Source organism: Thermothielavioides terrestris, chromosome 5, assembly GCF_000226115.1.
Source record: "Thermothielavioides terrestris NRRL 8126 chromosome 5, complete sequence".
In the NCBI taxonomy this organism is placed as follows: Eukaryota; Fungi; Ascomycota; class Sordariomycetes; order Sordariales; family Chaetomiaceae; genus Thermothielavioides; species Thermothielavioides terrestris.
In genome coordinates this window covers 3,349,188-3,368,158 of record NC_016461.1, presented here as the reverse complement: position 1 = coordinate 3,368,158, position 18,971 = coordinate 3,349,188, and the positions used below count along the sequence as shown (strand labels likewise).

Sequence of the window (18,971 nt, the reverse complement as noted above, 5' to 3'; positions counted from 1 at the left end):
CGGGCTCAATTGCGAGAAGCAGAGACAGCAGCAGCGCTTTGTTCGACTCGTGCCTCTCCGGTTTGACTTGACGAGCTCTTTTGGTTCCAAATCAGGCCGCACTGCAGCTGCAAGCGTCCCTTTAATCGCCAGGCACTGCATCATCCCCCTCCGTCCCACATTCCACATCCCAAACCCCAAATCCCAGGGCCAGGGTCCACGGGGCAATGGGTCAAAATCGCGGATGAGAGCCGCAAGGTTGTCGCCGCATAAGCACACACGCTAGTCCCAAACTTCGCATCCGATGATGTCGGCAGCACTCGGCATTGACGGCCGGAGGGCCCGGCTCCACGCGCTTGCCGCCGAATGGGGGGTCCACTCGCTGCCGCCCGTGGCCCCGCCGACTCCGGCCCCGCCGCCACGGACGCCGAACGACGAGTTCCACGCCGAGGAGCTGCTGAAGAGGCGGCGCATGGCGGCAACCCCGGACAGGCAATTCCAGAGCGGCATCAAACGGGCCTTCAGCGCCCACAAGAAGACATGGGATGCCAACGAGGTCTTCGAGGCTCTCAACGCCCACGTGGCCAACGCCGGCGCGCCAGGGGTCGCCGATGCGCTCATTGCGAAGCTGCTGTCTGCCGGCGGCAACGTGAACGTGTCCAGTGGCAAGAGCAAGCCGAATCTGCTTACGAGGCGAAGGAGCATCGAGTCCATGGAGCGCAGTCGGGTGCTGCAGATGGCCGTCGAGAACCGCCAGACCGACATGGTTGCCGTCCTGGTTCAGCACGCAGACCCCTTCACCCTCGATGCGGCACTGGGCGCGGCACTGCGCTCGGGAGACCCCGTCATGGTGAATCTCCTGCTTAGCCGGGGCGCGAACGCCTCGCAGACACAGGACGCCCAGGACGTCTTCCGCCAGTTGTGCATCACGGGCGGCTACGCGGACCTCGTGGGTCTTGTCCTGCAGTCGGACGGAAGACCGCCGCCGAACTGGCTTTCCATGTCCATGGTCGACGCTGCTCGGAGGGGCTGCCTCCAAACCGTCCTGAGGCTCAGCCGGTCGTCTGCCGATGGAGAGTACAACAAAGCTGAGGCTCTCAAGGCCGCCGTCGCCCAGTGCAGGGTAGATATCGCGCTTGCCATTCTCACCGGCGCAAAGCCGCCTACACTTGGCGGTCAGGGTGTCCTGGAGAGCTTCTCGCAGCTTCTCGGGCACACAACCATCGGTCCAAACGAGAAACTGGCCCTCACCGAGGCGCTTCTCTGTGCTGGTGCCTCCGGGGACCTGCTTTCGGTCGCACTCTCCCAGGCTTGTGCCACTGAGTTTTACGACATGGTAAATCTGCTCGTCTCCTACGGCGCCTCAGTCGAGTTCCAGAACGCCACCATCCTTCACCATGCCATCTCCAGGGGGCAAAGCTATCTGGTGCAGCTGTTGCTAAGCGAATCATCAACCCTTAATCCGGCCTTCGCCTCCGAGGGTGTCAAAAGTATCCCAAAGACCATCGCCCCAGAGGATCGCCACGCCATCCTCGGCATCCTGTTGCGGAAAGGCGCGGGTGGCACCCCTTTGAACGACGCCCTAATCGACGCTGTTCAGGCGGGTGACCTCCAGTCCGCCGAGCTTCTGCTAACGCCGCAATTTCCCGGTGCGCAGCCCGTCTCGGCCCAGGCAGGTCGCAGGAGCTCTCCAGCCAGACATGAGATAGCGTCGGTTGACCATAAGAACGGACTTGCGCTGTCTGTCGCCGTGAGAATGGGAAACGCCCCGATGGTGAAGCTGCTTCTTGCTGCCAGACCATCTACTCAAATCCTCGACCAGGTGTTTCCCCTGGTTCTCGGCCTTCAGCCCGCCCCACGCTACCACATCGCCGAATGCTTTCTCGCCGCTGGCCTGTCTCGACCGTGCGTTTCCGCCGCGCTGCAGCAGGCCATCGAGGAGCAGCCTCCACTCAGGGACGAGAACCTGATCGGCATCCTGCTACGACATGACGCCGACGTTAACTTTAATGATGGAGCTGGTATTCTGTCAGCGATAGCCATGCAGGATCTGCCCTTGCTTGAGGCCTTGTTGAGAAGCAAACCCTCGTCTCAGACCTTGGCAACCGCAATGGCACGAGCCATGATGGTCATCGACAAGTCCGTTCGCTACGAGATAGTGAGGCTGCTTATCGGCGCTGGAGCCGGCCGGGACGGGGTGTCTCAAGCCTTGGCTCAACTCCTGCCTGTCAAACCCACTGACATCCAGTTGGCTGCTCTGCTTCTCGAACAGGGACGGGCCGACGCCAACTTTGATCGAGGCCTGCCCGTGGCCATAGGTACAGTTCACTCTCCCTTGGCCCTGTGAGCCAACCTCGCAGCTGACGGAGTCCAGCTGTGAATGAGCCAGACCCAACTCTGCTCGAACTGATCCTCCAGCACGGACGACCGAACCCCGACACGCTGTACCGGGGCTTAGACGCCCTCTCCGAGATGCCTACAAACGCCGCCAAGGTGGCCAAAGTCGATGCCATCCTGCTCCGCACAAGGGACAAGGAGATACTGAGCCCCGTCCTGTTCAAGGAGGTGCAGACACTGCTCAAAGCCCCTCGCAACAACCGCCACCTCGGCGCTCTCAACTCCCTGCTCTCCGCCGGCGCAGACGTCAACGCCCACAAAGCCGCCGCGTTCTGCTGCGCCGTTCGGGCCGCCGACGCTCCCATCGTCGACCTCCTCTTCCGCGGCAATCCCACCCCCCCTTCCCTAGCCGCCGCCCTCCCGCAATCCCTCAACATCCCCGACCCCATGGACCGCCTCGCCTTCACCAAGAAACTCATCGCCGCCGGCGCCCCGCGCTCCGAAGCCAACCGCGCCCTCATCTACGCCATCAACACCCACCCAGCCGACCACCCGCTGATCACCCTCCTCGCCTCCCACGCCGACGCCGCCGACGGCGAAGCCCTTGCCGCCGCCATCAGGCACGAACACGCCGACGCCGTCGCCATCCTCCTCGCCCACTGCAAACCCCTGCCCCCGCCCGCCGTCCTGCGCGCCGCCTTCCAGAATGCCATGGCCAGCGGCGCCGCCGCCGCGCACAGAGACAGGCGCGCCGCCATCTGCACCGCCCTGCTCAAGACCGGCGGCGTCGCCGGCCCCGTCGTCTCCGACGCGCTGCTGGTCGCGGCCGGCGATGGCGATGTGGCGCTCGGCAGCCTGCTGCTGGACTATGGGGCCAGTGTCGAGCACCGCGGGGGCCAGGCTGTGGTGGAGGCGTGTCGGGCCGGCGCGCCGGCGGTGGTGCGGATGTTGCTTGGTGGTGGTCGCACCGGCACTATCAGGGCGGCGGGGGCGGGGGCGGGGGAGGTTAAGATGCAGACGCTGGTGAAGGGGTTTCAGGCTGCGACGCAGGTGGGGGATTTGGCGCGGCGGGCGGAGGTGTTGCGGCTGTTGCTGGAGAAGGGGGTGAGCGGGGAGGTGGTGCATGCGCAGTTGGTGTCGGCGGCGAAGTTTGGCGCGGAGGGGGAGGGGCTGGTGCGGCTGCTGTTGGAGTTTGGCGCGAGTGTGGACTACGGGTCCGGCGAGGCGATCTGGAACGCCACGCGCGGCGCGATCATGGGCAGTCTCAGGTTGATGCTGGGTGTGGAGAAAGTCGGCGAGCGGCAGAAGACGCCGTCGACGGCTACTTTGCTGAGGGCGCTCAAGGCAAGCCGGAAGCTGGGCAGGGATCCGCGCTATCAGGTCATCGACTGGCTCTTCCAGGCTGGGCTGCCGCCCTGCGAGGAGATCAACATCGCCTTGAACAGAGCGGTGAAAGAAGAGCCCGACCCCCGGCTTGTCCGATTGTTGCTGAAGCACGGGGCGTCCCCACTGGCCAATGGCTGCGAGACCCTGATCGACGCTGCTGAGCTGCTTTCGGTTGAGATTTTGGGCCTCTTGCTCGAAACGGAGATTCCCAAGAAGGATATCTCATGGACCTTCCAGCAGGCTTTTACCCCAGCGGCTGTTTCCACGTGGCTCTCGGAGAAGGGCTTTGAGGTGGCGCAGATGCTGCTGGCGAAGGGCGCGGAGGGGGAGAGCTTGGCTCCGGCGCTGAGCGCGGCCATTGACGCCTACGGCTCGGACAAGGATGCGATTGCCCGCAAGTTTGTTGGCGTCCTCCTGCAGGCCAACATCGATGTCAATTACGATAATGGCCTGGTGGTGCAGAAGGCCGCCCGGGCGGCGGACTCCGAGCTCATCCTGCAGGTACTCCACCGGTCGCCGAGCTCTCATGCTGTCTCGATGGCTTTCCCGCACATATTCGACGCGGACCTGTCCGAAGACGACGCTCTCCGCCTCATCGATATCTTCATCGATTACCACGACGCGGAGGAGAGACTCGACGTCATGTTCACTCATCCTGAACTTGGACCGGTCCTGTTTCGAGCAGTCAACAAGTTTCCGCGCTCGGTTAAGGTCCTGAAAGCATTGCTCGACGGTGGATACTACTACGATCAAACCACGACGATGCGGGTCATGGACGACGTGGAAGAGGACGAGGAAGTCACCCTCTTGTTCTGGGCACTCTTCCAGCCCCAGAAAAGAGTCAGTAGCGCCGTCATCGAGCTCTTGGTTGATCGCGGGGCCAAAGTCAACTTTGAGACGCGCTTATCCAAGACAACGCCGCTCATGCTTGCAATTCAGAGCCGGCGGACCGAGCTGGTCAAGACGCTTCTCCTTGCCGGGGCGGAAGTCGACGTGACGGATGCTACTGGCAACACGCCGATGACCATGGCCACGCAAATCGGGGGAGACCTCGGCACCTCCTTGATGTCCAGCATCCTGGCGGCGGACCCGTCGATCAATGATGGCTCCTTGCATAATGCCGCAAGGGATCTCAATCTACAGGCGATGCAAGTGCTCGTCGAGTACGGCCACGACGTCGACTTTCCCAGCCCCCTTCACGGCGGCCGCAGTGCACTAGGCGAACTGTGTCTGAACGCTGCCCACGCGGGCCCGCTGACAGCGGCCCAGGAGAAGCGGATGGAAAAGGCCATGACATTCCTTATCAACAAAGACACTGACCTCACCATCCAATCTGATGGCAAATCCGTCATCCTCCTCGCCCTCCACTCTGCCGACCCGCTCCCCACGACCCGCGCCCTCCTAAAGGTCGGCCTGTGGAAACATATCAATAAGCCCTACAATTACTACACGGACGGCACGCACACGTACTCGCCCACCCAGTACCTCACCCGCGTCATGCCGGAAACCGACCTCACGCCGCAGCTCCTCACCCTCCTGCGCGCCAACCGCGCCATAGACGTCTACTACGCCAACTCGGGCCCGCAACCCGCCGACGCCGTCAACCTCCCGCCTGACCTCCTCCACGCTGAGCGTGAGCGGCGCGCGCGCGAGGAGCGCCTCGCCGCCGAGGACGAAGAGCACGCGCGGGCGCTCTCGCGCACGCAGGAGATCGCGCAGATCCACAACAACATCTTCCTCGCGCGCGCGGAGCTCGAGGACGCGCGAGCGCGGCGCAGGCAGGAGGACGAGCTGGCGGCGGTGCGGGCGCGGCAGGCGGCGGAGGAGGCGGCGTTCGCGGCGCAGCTGCAGCGGCGCAAGGCGGAGCGCGAGGCGGCGCTCGAGCACGAGCAGCGGCTGACCGAGGCCGGGCTGACGCGCGCGCGGCTGGTGGCCGACGCGGAGCTGGAGATGGAGGACCGCCGGCGCAAGCTCGCGCTCGAGTGGGAGGACAAGATGGCGCGGCAGCGCGAGGCCGACGCCAAGGCGCTCAGCGCCGTGCGCATCCGCGAGCGCGAGGCCCTCGAGCGCATCGATGCCGCCGCTGACGCGCGCACCGTCAAGAGGATCGCGGAGCACAAGAGGCTCGTCGAGAGCCAGACTGCGCTGGCGGCCAGGTTGGCGAATGGTCCCGGGGGGTTGGATCGGAGGCAGATTGGGTATGTTACGGGTGAACTTGATTGAAGGTGGGAAAGAGGTGTCTTGGTCTGTCACGGCGTTGTGTACCGGACATTTAAGCGGCAAAAACGGCAAGTTGGTCATGGCATCACTGGTCTCGGTTGGCTTTAGTTGGACGATTTTACATGGCGATCACGTTGGTTTCCTTTGCTCTCATTCCTGGCTGTAGCTGGGGATCTCGCAGTCGACCATCTCTCCTGTTCCTCCTTCAATTGCCCGTCCGCCATGTTTGAAGAGGACTTCCGCAGTGGCCGTGTGCCCATTCTTGACCGCAACCATGTATGGGGTTAAGGCTTCCTCGTGGTCGTCATATTTGAAAGTTCCGGCCGCATTCACATCCACTTGACCGGTATCCAAAAGCAACTCCACCACGCCCGTGTGTCCTCGCGCGGCCGCTCTGCTCAAAGCCGTGCGGCCCCGTAGCTCTTTCGCGTCAATATCGACTCTGCTTATGGTTAGGAGAGCCTTCACTGTAGTTACGTGCCCTTTCTTAGCCGCATGCATGAGCGGTGTGCGACCCTTCCGGTCCTTCGCATTGACGTCAGCGAGCCCGGTAGCAATCAGCTCCTCCACCATCTCCGATTTCCCATGTGCGGCTGCAAACATCAGCGGTGTCCGATCTGCCCCGTCTTTTGTATCGACGTCGACTATGCCGGTAGCTAGGAGTTCCTGCACCACAGCCAGGTGTCCTTCGCCAGCCGCCCAACTCAGGGCCGTGCGTCCCCCAAAATCCTTGAGCTCAAGATCGACCTTGCCAGTCGCCAGGAGTATCTTCACCACCTCCACATGCCCCCTTAGGGCCGCGGAGTGCAGCGGCGTCCGCCCCAGCCGATCTTGAATATTGACCTCGGCTCCCGCGTCTACAAGAATCTCGACAATCTTTTCATATCCTCCCCAAGCCGCGAGGCCAAGAGGCGTGCCACCCCTGTTATTCCCTGTGTTGACTCTTGACTGGGCCAGAAGCACCTGCAGGTTTTTCTGATCCGATTGCCCGAGAGCAAGGATGTGGAGAAAGATTTCCTGCACCGTTTTCTGTATCTTTGTCCCGATGTCAAGGATATCTCGAGACGCGACGGCCTGCAGCGTTTCCTGAACCTCTTGCGCGGGGGCAAGGGTGAGAGACGCTATGTGCAGTAATTTCCGAAATTGAGGCGTAACGGCCTGTAGCGCTTGCGTAAGGGCAAGGGTGTCGAACAACGTTTTGTATAGTTCATGAATCTCTGTGTTTTGAGACGCAACGGTCTGCAGCACTTCCCGAACCGCCTGCGCGGGGGCAAGGGTGAGAGATGCTATCTGAAGCGTTTCGTCAAGCTTTTGCGTGAGCACAAGGGGGAGAATTTCTGTCTGAACCGTTTCCTCAAACTCTTCCGTGAGCGCAAGGTAGAGAGACTCTGTCTCTGCCTGGACGCTCAGCGGATTTGGAGTTTCGGACATCCTAGTATTTGAGTCCCATGGTCGGTGGCCCCTCGCGTTGATGTCAACCTGGCCCGTGGCCAGCAGCCTTCGCGCTACAGCGGTGTGCCCCTGCCAGGCCGCATAACTGAGCGGCGTGCGACCCAGGCCGTCTGATCGGTCGGGGTCCATGCTTTCGAATAATAGTAGCTTGCCGAGAGCTTTGTCCAGCCCGGAATATGCCGCCAGGTGCAGCCCCGCGAATGCTTCCGGCGGTGCCAAAATGGCTGCGCTCCATTTGATGCCTTCGTTTCCTGGAACACGGGAGGACAGCCCGTAACACAGGAGTGCTTGGTACGCTGCCTGGACTTGCGCGTCCATGCGCAAGAAATCGATGACCTCCTTGCAGTCCTCCTGCGCGTTATGGGCATGGTATGCCCAGTTGTGGGTCGCGTAGGCGTAGAGGGGATTGAACCGAACGCGATCGTGAAACCCGTTGTCCGTCCGGCAAGGGCCGCTCCCAAAGGTTGTGAACGACAGATAAGTAGCGCAGGTCTTGGTAATGTCGGACTCGGCATCCGGAAACCATTGGGAGCGCGTTTGATTGAAGTACTCCTGCGTGGTGTAGTGAACCAGCCGGATGATGCCGCTCTCGTGGTCGATGGTGACAAGCCCAGCACAGACCGAGACCATGTCCTCGGTTTCCGGCAGGTTCTCCTCGTCAAGTTCTTCCTCTCCGAGCTCCACGGCAAGAGCGTGACGAAGTTCCAGCGCTCGCAGCGGCCACCTGGCGCAGGTGATCCATGAGAGGACCTTCAGGGCGAGGTCGCGATCGCCGGGCATCTGCCCATTGATTCTCGCCATTGCTTCATCATACGCGGCTCTCAGGACCGCAAGTTTCTGATTGTCATCGGATGTAATGCTTTGCTTACGCAATTTTTCCAGGGAGTTCTTGATGGCTTTGGGCGAGGTCTTGTCCCTGAATGACTGGAAGAACAGGATGGCAAGTAGGAAGCTTCAAAGCGGTCAGCGAGGGGAGGAATCGGGTGCCAGGTTGAACTTACATGCCGTCAACCGCATCCGAGATGCCAGTAACAATCTCCTTCTGAAGGTCCTGGCGCCGCGCAACGAACGGCTTGAGTTCACTCATGTGCCCTTGAACGTACTGCTGGATGTCACCCTTCGTCGCCCGGACCTCGAGGCGAGGGACGCTGGCGTGTTGCCGCTCAACGTCCGAGATCGACCTCGAGGTCGTCAGTAAATTGACCTTCAGTGAATCCGCGGACTGAAGACTGAGCAACATCCTCATGAGGTTTTCCCGAGTACCGTCGGTGGCCTTGCACTCGTCAAGAGCATCGACAACAATGAAAACCTTCTCCTCATACATTGCGGCCACGCATCGCAGAGCCTCGGCGAGGGCACCCAGCGAGGGACGTAGCCCACGGGCAGCGTGCCGGTCGTAGAGTGCCTTCACGGCCCCTGGGAGGGAGGAAAGCCTACAGGCCAACTGCTTCAGCAGACTCGCAATGAGGTGCTCGGCCGTCTGCTCGTCCTGACGGCGGAAGTTGCAGTAGACAAAAGCGATGCCAGCGCCGGGCCGGTCGTGGAACCGGCTTTGGAGGTGGTCGATTACGATGGATGCAAGCATCGTCTTCCCAGCCCCAGGGACGCCCGGACAGAACAGCATCTGCTTCTCGCCGTCCACCCTAATGAGCCCAGCAGTGTCAGCTCCATAAGCGCCACAAAAAAAAAAAAAAAAAAAAAAAAAAAAAACCCAACTAATTCAGCCTGCTTACCAAGTCTGGAACTTGTCCGACTCCAACAACCACAGCCCAGTCCCGGGCTGGCGGCGCCGGAAAATATCGCTGTGGTGCGGGCCGTAGTCGGCCGGGGTGAGCCAGTCGAGCACGCGGCGCGCTTCCTGGTCGTCGACGGCCTCGCGGATGTGCTTCATCGCGTGCGACTGGGCCAGGTGGTGCTGCTGCTGCTCCTTCCGGGCTTCCTTAATCTCGCGGTGGGTACTCGCTACGAGAGCAGCAGTGTCGATCTGCACCAGCTCGTTCAGGGAAGCGCACCGCCGGCGCAGGTCTTCCACGGCCTGGCGCGTCTTGACGGCTTGGAAAGCGCCCTTCAGCCGCTCCCACCCGAGGCTGTGGCCCTGCGCCCGCTTCTTTAGATCCTCAAGCAGGCTCTCCAGCTCGCACTTGCAGGCGGACACCATAGCCTTTGTGTCCGTGTCGTGGAGGGGGTCGAGCTGGGAAAGGAGCGCCGAGTGGCGCCCCTGGAAGGCATCGGCAAAGTCCGGGTTGAGCACCACGTTCATGTTGGTCTCGGACAAGACGGTCTTCAGGCTCTGCAGCTCGAGCATGAAGCTGCTGGCGTCAGCGGGCGCATGCTTCCAGTCGAGGCCCAGCTGCGCGGCCAGCTGGATGATCTGGATTGCGACCCCGACCACGCCGATCAACCCTAGAGGGTCCACCATGGGGTGTCGAGGCCAATGTCAAAAACTTGGGCAACAAGAGCAGCAACAACAGCTTGAGGGGGCTTGTTCCGGCAGCAAAGAGGGGAAGTCACCCAGGCTACCTGAGCTGCTTTAATGCAGAGGCAGCCGCTGCTGGCGGCTGGACAAACTGGACAACCAATAGCCTCCCTCCCCGAGAGGCAGTGCATGCATGATGTGCCTCAACGACTTTGTCGGGAGGCTATGCATCACGTGTGTGGTAGACAGTCACGATTGCCTGGAACTGCCGCGCATGTTCCTATGAAAAGACGGGAAGCATTAGCGCTCGTATTGCTCGTAGTCCTCTAGTGTTACTCCACGGCTTGGTATTAGGAGTTCGCTCGTGTAGGTCGTTGAGGAAATCGTATGCGGTATTCCTCCACAATCTATAATCCAGGATCTCGACCATCTGTCAATGAGGCCCCTTCATAAAGCCTGTGCTTAACAACATGGCGGTAAGACATAGGCATCGTCCAGACAACCACAAACAGCTAATTGCCTTGCTGGTCGTTGATCCCGTGGCGGAAGCGCGGTCGCGTATGGCGAAACCAGGAAAGTTAGGTCAAGCTAGGCAATCCCCCTTTTCAAGGAGGCCTCATAGAAACACTCGGGAGGCCGGTCTGATAAGTTGCCTCTTACCACTTCCTTTAAGCCCCCTGCGACAATACATCCCGTAATCATTTCCAAGCAAGCATCTCGCACTGCAGCGCCATGAAGACGGCGTCCTCCGTCTCAGCCCACGCTGCTATAGCTCGAAGCGTCTCCTGGATCTCATCCTCCGTGATGCCGGCGTCCACCCAGCTTTGGCGGAAGGGGTCGCCGGGCTGCAGCTGGCCGGTGGCGCGGCGCGCTATCCAGCGCCGGGCCTCGGGCCCAAAAATCACAGACGTTCCCGCGCCAACCACGACCTTGCCGCTATCCGGGTCAAACCCGGCCCGGCGAAACAAGGACGGCAGGCTGGCCCCAATGCTCTCGTCATCGCCACCGCCGCCGCCGCCGTTGGCGGAGCCACGCAGCGCCCTCCGCAGGTTCGCCACCCACAGGCGGTCGAGGCCGAGGTGCCGCGGCCAGAAGTGCTGGAAGGCGGCCTCGCGCGCGGCCAGGATGCCGCCGGGCCTGAGCACGCGGCGCATCTCGGTCAGCGCGCGGACGACCAGGTCCGGCGACGGCATGTGCCCGAGCACCTGCGAGCAGAAGACGATGTCGAATGTGTCGTCCGGGTGGGGGAGCCTGCCCAGCACGTTGCCCTGCTCGAAGACGACGCTCCCCGGGCCTTCGGCGGGGACGCCGGCCTCGGCTGCGAGCGCCCTCGCCTTTTCGAGCACGTCGGCTGAGATGTCGATGCCGACGACCATGCCTTCCGGAGCATATTTGGCGAAGCCGGATGTGATGGTGCCCGGCCCGCAGCCGACGTCGAGGATGCGGTCGGTCTTTTTTATGTGCGGGAGGAGGAAGGCAGCGTCAACCTCTGCGGTGCGTCGCTGGTGGTTTGACACGGTGGAGGCGGAGTAGCCCTGTTTGTAGGTGTTTGGTGGGCTCTGGTCTGCCATTGTAGCCGTGCAAGGATGCAATTTGAGTATGTATTCGTATTTGAGCATCCAATGGGTCACGATGTGATGAGCCCGTTGCGTGACAGCAAAAGTTGAGAAGCAGGAACGATTGTTTGCGCTTCATCATAACCGTTCTGACTCTCTTATATCTTCCTCACCCCCAGAACCAAACTTGCCTAATCAGGAAATGTGCGAGAATGCGAGATGGGTGGGCTGCAGGTCTCGTTGATTTCTGTTTTGGGACCGAAGGACAAGGATATGTGGAGTACCTTACGTTCGCACCTCCATTGGTAACTCGAGTCCTCCATAGCGGCGGGAAGAGTCACCAATGGGGAGGCCAGTTCCCACCGTTTCAGGTTGTCAGGCGATCCGACTTCAACGTTCACCCGCCGTCTTCTTGACTAACCCAACATGATGCAGAACACAACTCAAACGGCCAATACGCCATCTGGGTCGTTTCTTTTCATTGTAAACAATATACCACTGGCCGAAACGTCCGATCCTGCGAATGGGAGGGGTCACAGGGGAAGGAAGCGCCCCCATCACAAAAGCCGTCTTGGGTGCCTCCCCTGCAAGAGACGGAGAGTCAAGGTCAGAACAACAGCCGGGCGGGCTAACGTTGGGGCCTCCGTTGACAAGACAAATGCCACCGCATAACTCTAGTGCGACGAGAAAATCCCATGTTCCAGCTGCCTGAAGAGGAAAGAAAGGTGCATCCGCACAGCAGTCAACGGCCACAGCAGCCACGGACCGAGACCATGCTCGTCGCTACCGTCCACCTTCCCAGTTTCAGACGACACCACCATCAATCTAATGCACCTGGAGCTGTTTCACCATTTCCAACGAGACCTTATGGGAAGTCTAACCTTCCCTGAGATTTGGCAGCTGGTTTTGCCTTCGTCGTTCCAGGTACGAGATTACTCGAATCCTGGCTGATTTCGATGGTCTGCGAAGCGTCCAAGCGGTGTTGACACCAGGCTATGTTGGATGACAGGAGCCCTATCTGATGTGCACAATCCTTTGCCTTGCAGCGACACACTTCTCTGTAGTCCAACCGCTGGTGCCTCGCTATTCTCGCGCTGCTCTGCAGCTCCTGGGCAAAGCGGCTCGCCTGTTCAGCGAGAGGCTGTCATGCCCCGTCACAACGCAGAACAGCGAGGCCCTGATATCGGCATCCTTCCTGATGCAGTACATCTCGTGGAGCCACCTTGGGTTTCTCGACGACCACGACCAGTTTGATCTCTCCGCCGATCCGCTTTTCCGTTTGAGCTCTGGCGTCCGGGGAGTCCTAGCTGAGGCGATCCCCAATCTCTCGGGCAGTGATAACCCGTTCCTCACTGCCAGCCTCTACAGCCCGAAAGGCGCGATAACATCTGCGATCGTACAACGTGGGTTAGATCCCCGGGCATATGTCCGTCAGTTTATGGCCCTCTGGGATGACCCTGCCTACGGGCCCGTCCACTCCGGCAACGACGCAGAAACATCGCCGGAACAGTTCGTCTCACCCCTCGGTTGTCCAAAGCCCCCCTGCAGAAGCCACAGCCAAACACAAGCGTCATTGCATCCGCAGCATAGCTCTGACCCACGACGCACTGCTTTTGAACGCATTGCAGAGCGGCTGTCGCTGCTTCTTTGTCTCGTCGCCATGTCCGGCGTAACTGACGAACATTCGCCTTCTGAGGATTTGGTGCGCCTCCGGCCGGAGATCGAGCGCTGCTTTCTCACCTTCCCCGTTCTTTACAGCAGGGTCTTCCGTGGCCGCGCCCTGCAGGACGATCCGCGCGCGCCTGTGACCCTTTACCATTTTTATCGAGCCGCACGGATTCTGCTGGATAGTCCAACTGCTTGGTGGGCCGGCCAAAGGAGCCGGGTTTTCGAGTCTCGGATTCTGAGGGAACTGCAGTCGAGGGGACTTTGCATGTGTGTTTCCGTTGAATTGGGGCAGTCAACACTGATCCAAGCCGGTTGAGGAACAGTGAAGACCGCTAATTTGGCTGGAGATTTGGGGAGATGGGGATCGGGAGACCAGGTGCTGCCTTCACATTTGCCTTCAGCCTGGGGTCTTGGAGGGGCACTGAGGAACGGATACCGTTGGTTACACAATGCTCCGCAGGATACCTCTGCGGGGTAGTCATGCCGAGAGATGCTGGATCTTAAAGAGGTCCCGCCAAGACTAATTTCGGCCAATTGTCGGCAATGTTTTTACAACGTCAGTACCCCGCCAAGACCGCCACGGGGTTTGCACTATCGCCAAGGGTTAGTTCGCCAGGGGTGCGGGGGGCGGCACCAGCCCCCCTCTAGTTAGGGTTCGGGTTATAGTTAGGGTACGGGTCAAGGTTAGAGTATGGGTTAACTTCGTTTTCTTTTTTTTCGATTTGGTTGAGGTTTTACGAAGTTGTTGCTACGAGTCTTTGCAAGTCTTCGTTGTTGATGTTACTCAAAGTCGTGGTGACCCTACTCCCCTCACGGCGATTTGTAAATACTTGTAAGCGGTAGGTTCCGAAATTAGTCTTGGCGGGACCTCTTTAAGAATAACCCCGAGAGATATCCCAAACGGAGCTTCTCCCAGCCAGCTGGTCCAGTAAGCAGTAAGCCAACACCTCTCATTGGCTGACAAGATCCCGGTATTGGCCGAGCCCCATGGCAGCCGCAGCTCTTCGACGTCAGAAGCTCCCTACCCGGAAAGGAGCGGCCATTCATGCTTCCTGATCGCCTCTTGATCATGCACCTCATGCTCTGACTTTTCTATCTTTGCACGTTGCCCTTGTTGAAGCGCCGCATTTTGCATCCTCTGCATATCGCAAGCGTTTGACCCGTTCACACAGTCACGCACGAACAAGCGAGGCAGGCCACTCGGCAACCATCCTGGTTCGCCTTTCTCGAGGCAACGGAAAGTGGAAGAGTTTGTCCCTCGGGCCGCGACATTTTCGTTCCCGATCTCCCCGAGACGCCACTCGTGCGGTCATTCCATCTCGACAACTCGAACACAGTCGTATTCTATTCCCCGGGGACAACTGGTCGCTTGAACGGGCTCCGGCAGACGGTCCACCGAGCAGGGACAGATCGCATCTGAGAGGTTTCCCACACCCTGCGAACGACAGGACCATCAAGGCCGCTGCGAAACGTGCATTTGCCAACCGTTGACACCCCAAGACATCTCCATGAGCGGCAACATGTCTTCGCAGCGCCCCTTCTTCCTTTCCACCTTCTTCGCCGCTTTCCGACAGCAAACCCCGTCCTCGCTCGCCAACGCTAGCGCCTCAGCACAGCAACCAAACAAACACAGCTCACAACCGTCCGGCCCCTCTCAACAACCCGCGAGTGCGACACCTCGCTCGATATCATCCACTTCCGCGGCGGCCGCGGCGTCACAAGCAGCATCCCCGCCGTCGAGATCAGGGGGCGTGATGAGTCAGCTCCCGTTGCACTCCCCACGACATCACCACCGCCACCACCACAACCACAGCGCAGGCATCCCGATACCTCAGTCGAGAGCCGGCAGGGACAATGGCCACGGCCGGAGGCGGGGCAGCGACAGCAGCAGCGAGGGCTTCAGGGAGGCGCTCGGGGCGGAGAAGCTGTACATCGGCGGGCGGACCGCGACCGGGGAGGAGCGGTTCTTCAAGCTGGGTGTTGTGCGGAGGGTACGCAGCGGTGACAGGCTGAGCCTGGATCGGCTGAGTCTGTGAGCCGCATGGGTGGGTGTGCTCGCGGCCAGTATCGAACGATGAAACAACGAGATAACGACAATGAACATTCAAGAATGATGGGTAGGGACGGACAAGGCAGGCGTTTCACGGCATCGGCATCAGGGTTGGGGACCATAACCACGGGAATTATAACAATACATAGCTGGACTTGACGGGGTGTGGATTCAGAAAACAAAAACGTTACAGGGTAGACAATGAGGCTCGCGAAGCACAACATGCATCGCATTGTATCAAGCTTGTTTAACTAAAATCTATTTTACGAACCCTAAGTATCCTCAGTCTCAAAGACAAGCCTCCCCGACCTGAACACAGAAGGCGGAGCATGAAAGAACACGAAAGAAACAAGCCAAGCCAGCGAAGAAACTATCCACCCTCACACCATCCATCCAACCTCGCGATGACCACTGGAACTCACCACATAAACCTCTGCACCCGCCCGCCGTCCAGCACCTCCCCGCCCTCGCCGCACCAGTAGAACGGCCGGAACAGGAACACCGCCATGGTCGCGCCGTTGACGGCCGCGAACCACGCCGTCTCCAGCACCAGCCGCGCGTCCACCTTCCGCGCCGCCGCGTGCAGCGCTTGCCACCTCCCTTGCCATGAGGATGCCTGGTTCGTGTCGGTCTTGGTCTCGGACTTGGACTTGGTTTTCGTCCCGGTCGTGGTCGTGGTGGTGGTGCTGGAGCTGGTGTTGCTGCATCCGCCGCTGCCGGCGATTTCGGGCGGGCACCACGCGGGCACCAGCAGGCGGTAGAACACCCAGGGCAGGATGAAATACCGCGGCTCGACGAGCGGGGCGGTGACGAGGGAGAGGGCGGTCGCGAGGAGGAGGAGCAGGGTTGTGGATGTTGGCGGGCCGAGCGTGGAGATGGTCCCGGAGGTATCGTCGGCGAGCAGGGCGAGGTCGTCGCGGGGGTGATGCGATGCGCTGGGTTGCTGGCTAGGTTTCGTAGCTGAGGGTTGTCCGATACGGGGTTTGTTGTTGGTGTCGGTGCTGGTGGAGGTGAGATGGGAGGTGTTGTGGCGTGTGCCGGAAAGCGTGTCCCAGGCGAGCCAGCGGCAGAAGGTGTATATTGGGACGAGGGCGATGCGGAGGGTTGGCGAGCGGAGGATGGTGTAGCGGAAGGCGTAGAACATGTAGTGCCTGTTGTCGGCGAGGGTGAACGGATGGATAATGGTGTTGTACTTGACCACGGCGAGGGAGAGGAGGATGGTGAGTACGGTGTAGGAAATGGAGATCAAGGCTGATCGAGGGGAGTTGATCGCGAGAACGGAGCCGAGGTACCGCAGCGGGCTGGTGATGGCTGCTGTGAGGGATGGGAGGAATAAGGGGGCGGAGAAAAAAGCAAAAAAAGGCCAGATGTAGAGCATCTGCGCGAGGTGGATGGTGGCAACGTGGTTGGACTTGTCTCCTGAAGCATTGTGAGCGCGGACGCAACGACTTGGACGACGGATAGAAACGCACCAAGCACGACACCACCGTTCCAGGCGACAAAGCCGGCAAACATCGCCAACACCGCCATGTGAGGCCATATCTGCCTGAGAACCCTTACTGGGTTGCACAAGGCTGACACGCCAATGCTCAAGGCGCAGAGTACCCAGTCTGATACGTCAACACTCCCATTGTCATTAGTGGTCTCCAAATGGTGACATACCTTCAGGACCGGACTCGTTCGTCGGCGGATCATGGAGCTTGGCAAGCTGTAGCCATGCGGGGGGCTTGACGGACCGGAGCACATGGGCAGCTTCTAACCCGCCCATGTAGACAACAACCCAAAAGACATTGGTCTGCCGCATAAGCAATGCGGCAACGCCGAGTAGCACGGTCCAGACATCGCTGACAAGACCGGGCGGCTGAGGAGCCAACCGAAGCAGATGGTTTCGGTAAGCGACGAGGACGGTCAGGGCTGATACCACGTCGGTGTAGTAGAGAGCCGAGAAGAAGAAGAGGACGGGAAACAGGGCAATATTGAGACCTGTGTGGTAAGAGTAGAAGGAGCAGTTGCGTGGGACCTGTTTGTCTTCACGCTCCGCCGCGCGCACCTCGAGCAGGTGCCGACACTGCGCCGCAAGCACTGCAGTCAAAAGAGTTGCAAGCAGATTGTTGTACCGCAGGCTGGAGGGAGTGCACTGTGGTAGCACCCATAGCTTGTGGTATGCCACGGATAACAGGTAGCTGGTATCGCGTGATGTCAGCCAATGATCAAGTCAACAGTGCCCAGGGGCAGGCATCCTCACAGGCCAGGCGGAGTGGTGATCTTGTCATCCCAATCCCAGAAGCGGCCTTCGCAGTAGGCCTGCGCCTGCGGAATATGGAAAACTTCATCCTGGGAGACAGTTAGTTTACCACGATCTCGAGATGACCTTAGAAAGGTACGGTGGGGAAGGGGAAAGGGGCAGGGGGACGACTGACGAGATACGGTTCAGGGGCGTATCTGTCAACAAAGGCAAGCCAAGACCGGGCGGCCAGGAAGAGGGAGAAAAATCCGGCGGTCTTGACAACATCAGCTCGGTGCAAAGGTGACAAGAGGCCGGCCTTATTGAGACCGCTTTCTGAGCCTGGTGACAGCAGTCGGCCCAGGGCAAAGGCGATGCCGAGTCCCTTGAGCAACTCGCCCAAGGTCAGGCCATGACGGACTGCTTGCAGCGCGTCCATGGCAAGGCTCGGCAGAAAGGAAAAATGAGTCGAGTTACGGGGAAAGAAGGGACGCCATCCCAACTGCAGGGATTCATCGGGAATTAACAGCGACACCTATGGGGCTTTCCGCAGCCGTTTTCATTCTTACAAAGTAGGTCATTTTGTTCGCAACTCACAAGTGTCCTCAGCAGGCCCTGCAGAAGGTGGTGTGGATTGCAGTTTCAATGGTCCGTGCGCACAGTTCGCGACAAGCCCGCTGAGCCAGCCTCAGGGGCTCCCGACACACCGGGCAACAAAACATTCCATAAGGGTCCCGAAAACAGCAGAGCGACGGGGAAATGCTTGAATGACGGTCTATAAACGCTCCATTTTATACAAGCCCCCTCTTCGCGCGAGGCTGAAAAAATGTCCTAACCCAACCCAAGGTTCCCGCGTACCTCAGCCAGGGATAACCACGCCTCAGGTCTGCTCGATTAAAGCCATTTAGAACGGCTAGGGGCGAAGTTAGCAAGTGACCTAAGAGCTGGGGGGGTGGGAGCGCGTACGTTGTCCGAAGCTGGGATCTCGCGGACGAAGTGGTGGCCAACGAAGGGAATCTTCTGCAAGGGCGTCAGCAGATCAGCCTCGCGGCGGCAATCGCACAACCAACATACCTGGAGGATGTCCTTCTGTATTCTGGGGATCCCCGAGCCGAAGAAGATGAGAGCGAAGAGCCCGACACCGCCGAACAGGCCCGCCTTAAAACCGCTGAGACCGAATTAGCCATGCCCGAGACTGTCCGCCACATATTCGCTTTTGTAATCGGAGTCTGATTTCCCCCCTGTCTTGTGCTCTTCCCCACGCCTCTTTGCCCTCAAGTCCGGTTGCATGAAGAACTTAGAGGCACCTCGTGCAAACCGCGCTGCTGCCGATGACGAGAGCAAGAAAAGGAACCCGCTTACGTGGTCACAAAAGTCTTCGTCGTGATACCGGCGACGTGGGGCTGGTAGAAGTACCTGGGACCGTGTCAGCGGCATCTGCATGGGCTCCCTCCTGCACGACGGCTAGCGCAGAGACGTCGGTGTGTTTGCAGACTCGAGGGGCCGTTGAGCGATCGGAGCGAGCGCTTACTTCGGGCCGTAGGGGCTCTTGTACTGGGGGTAGTCGGGCGCCCTGAGAGAGGGAGTCTGGGGATCACATCAGTCAGCTCGCCGTTGGCAAGTGCGCACTTGGACTTGCAGACATGGAAGGCGCAGAAGTGTGTGAGAAACAGAAATAAGGGA

At 59.9% G+C, this 18,971-nt stretch overlaps 6 protein-coding genes across 6 annotated transcripts; 3 read left to right on the top strand and 3 right to left on the bottom strand.

Annotated features, from left to right (window-relative positions):
- Positions 1–286: 286 nt before the first annotated feature.
- Positions 287–5,925, top strand: THITE_2056627 (uncharacterized protein; the record flags this gene model as incomplete). The annotated part of the gene is made up of 2 exons (XM_003657002.1): positions 287–2,297; positions 2,354–5,925. The coding sequence occupies 2 exons, from the start codon at positions 287–289 to the stop codon at positions 5,923–5,925; spliced, it is 5,583 nt and encodes a 1,860-aa protein (XP_003657050.1).
- Positions 5,926–6,072: 147 nt separating this feature from the next.
- Positions 6,073–9,793, bottom strand: THITE_2057855 (uncharacterized protein; the record flags this gene model as incomplete). The annotated part of the gene is made up of 6 exons (XM_003657001.1): positions 6,073–6,447; positions 7,432–8,326; positions 8,376–9,017; positions 9,108–9,232; positions 9,425–9,592; positions 9,629–9,793. 6 exons carry the CDS (start codon positions 9,791–9,793, stop codon positions 6,073–6,075), a joined length of 2,370 nt encoding a protein of 789 aa, XP_003657049.1.
- Positions 9,794–10,488: 695 nt separating this feature from the next.
- On the bottom strand, positions 10,489–11,361 carry THITE_2057225 (uncharacterized protein; the record flags this gene model as incomplete). The annotated part of the gene is made up of 1 exon (XM_003657000.1): positions 10,489–11,361. The coding sequence occupies one exon, from the start codon at positions 11,359–11,361 to the stop codon at positions 10,489–10,491; it is 873 nt and encodes a 290-aa protein (XP_003657048.1).
- Positions 11,362–11,979: 618 nt separating this feature from the next.
- On the top strand, positions 11,980–13,530 carry THITE_2122411 (uncharacterized protein). Its single transcript, XM_003656999.1, has 2 exons — positions 11,980–12,270; positions 12,356–13,530. The coding sequence occupies exon 2, from the start codon at positions 12,368–12,370 to the stop codon at positions 13,328–13,330; it is 963 nt and encodes a 320-aa protein (XP_003657047.1). The 5' UTR covers positions 11,980–12,270; positions 12,356–12,367; the 3' UTR covers positions 13,331–13,530.
- A 781-nt stretch (positions 13,531–14,311) lies between these two features.
- Positions 14,312–15,266, top strand: THITE_2122409 (uncharacterized protein). The gene has a single exon (XM_003656998.1). The coding sequence runs from the start codon at positions 14,535–14,537 to the stop codon at positions 15,048–15,050; it is 516 nt and encodes a 171-aa protein (XP_003657046.1). The 5' UTR covers positions 14,312–14,534; the 3' UTR covers positions 15,051–15,266.
- THITE_2122404 (glycosyltransferase family 59 protein) lies at positions 15,267–18,308 on the bottom strand. The gene is made up of 6 exons (XM_003656997.1): positions 18,255–18,308; positions 17,485–18,201; positions 17,310–17,398; positions 16,727–17,247; positions 16,537–16,674; positions 15,267–16,483 (listed from the first exon to the last, which is right to left on the bottom strand). The coding sequence occupies exons 2-6, from the start codon at positions 17,725–17,727 to the stop codon at positions 15,483–15,485; spliced, it is 1,992 nt and encodes a 663-aa protein (XP_003657045.1). The 5' UTR covers positions 17,728–18,201; positions 18,255–18,308; the 3' UTR covers positions 15,267–15,482.
- Between the last annotated feature and the right edge of the window lie 663 nt (positions 18,309–18,971).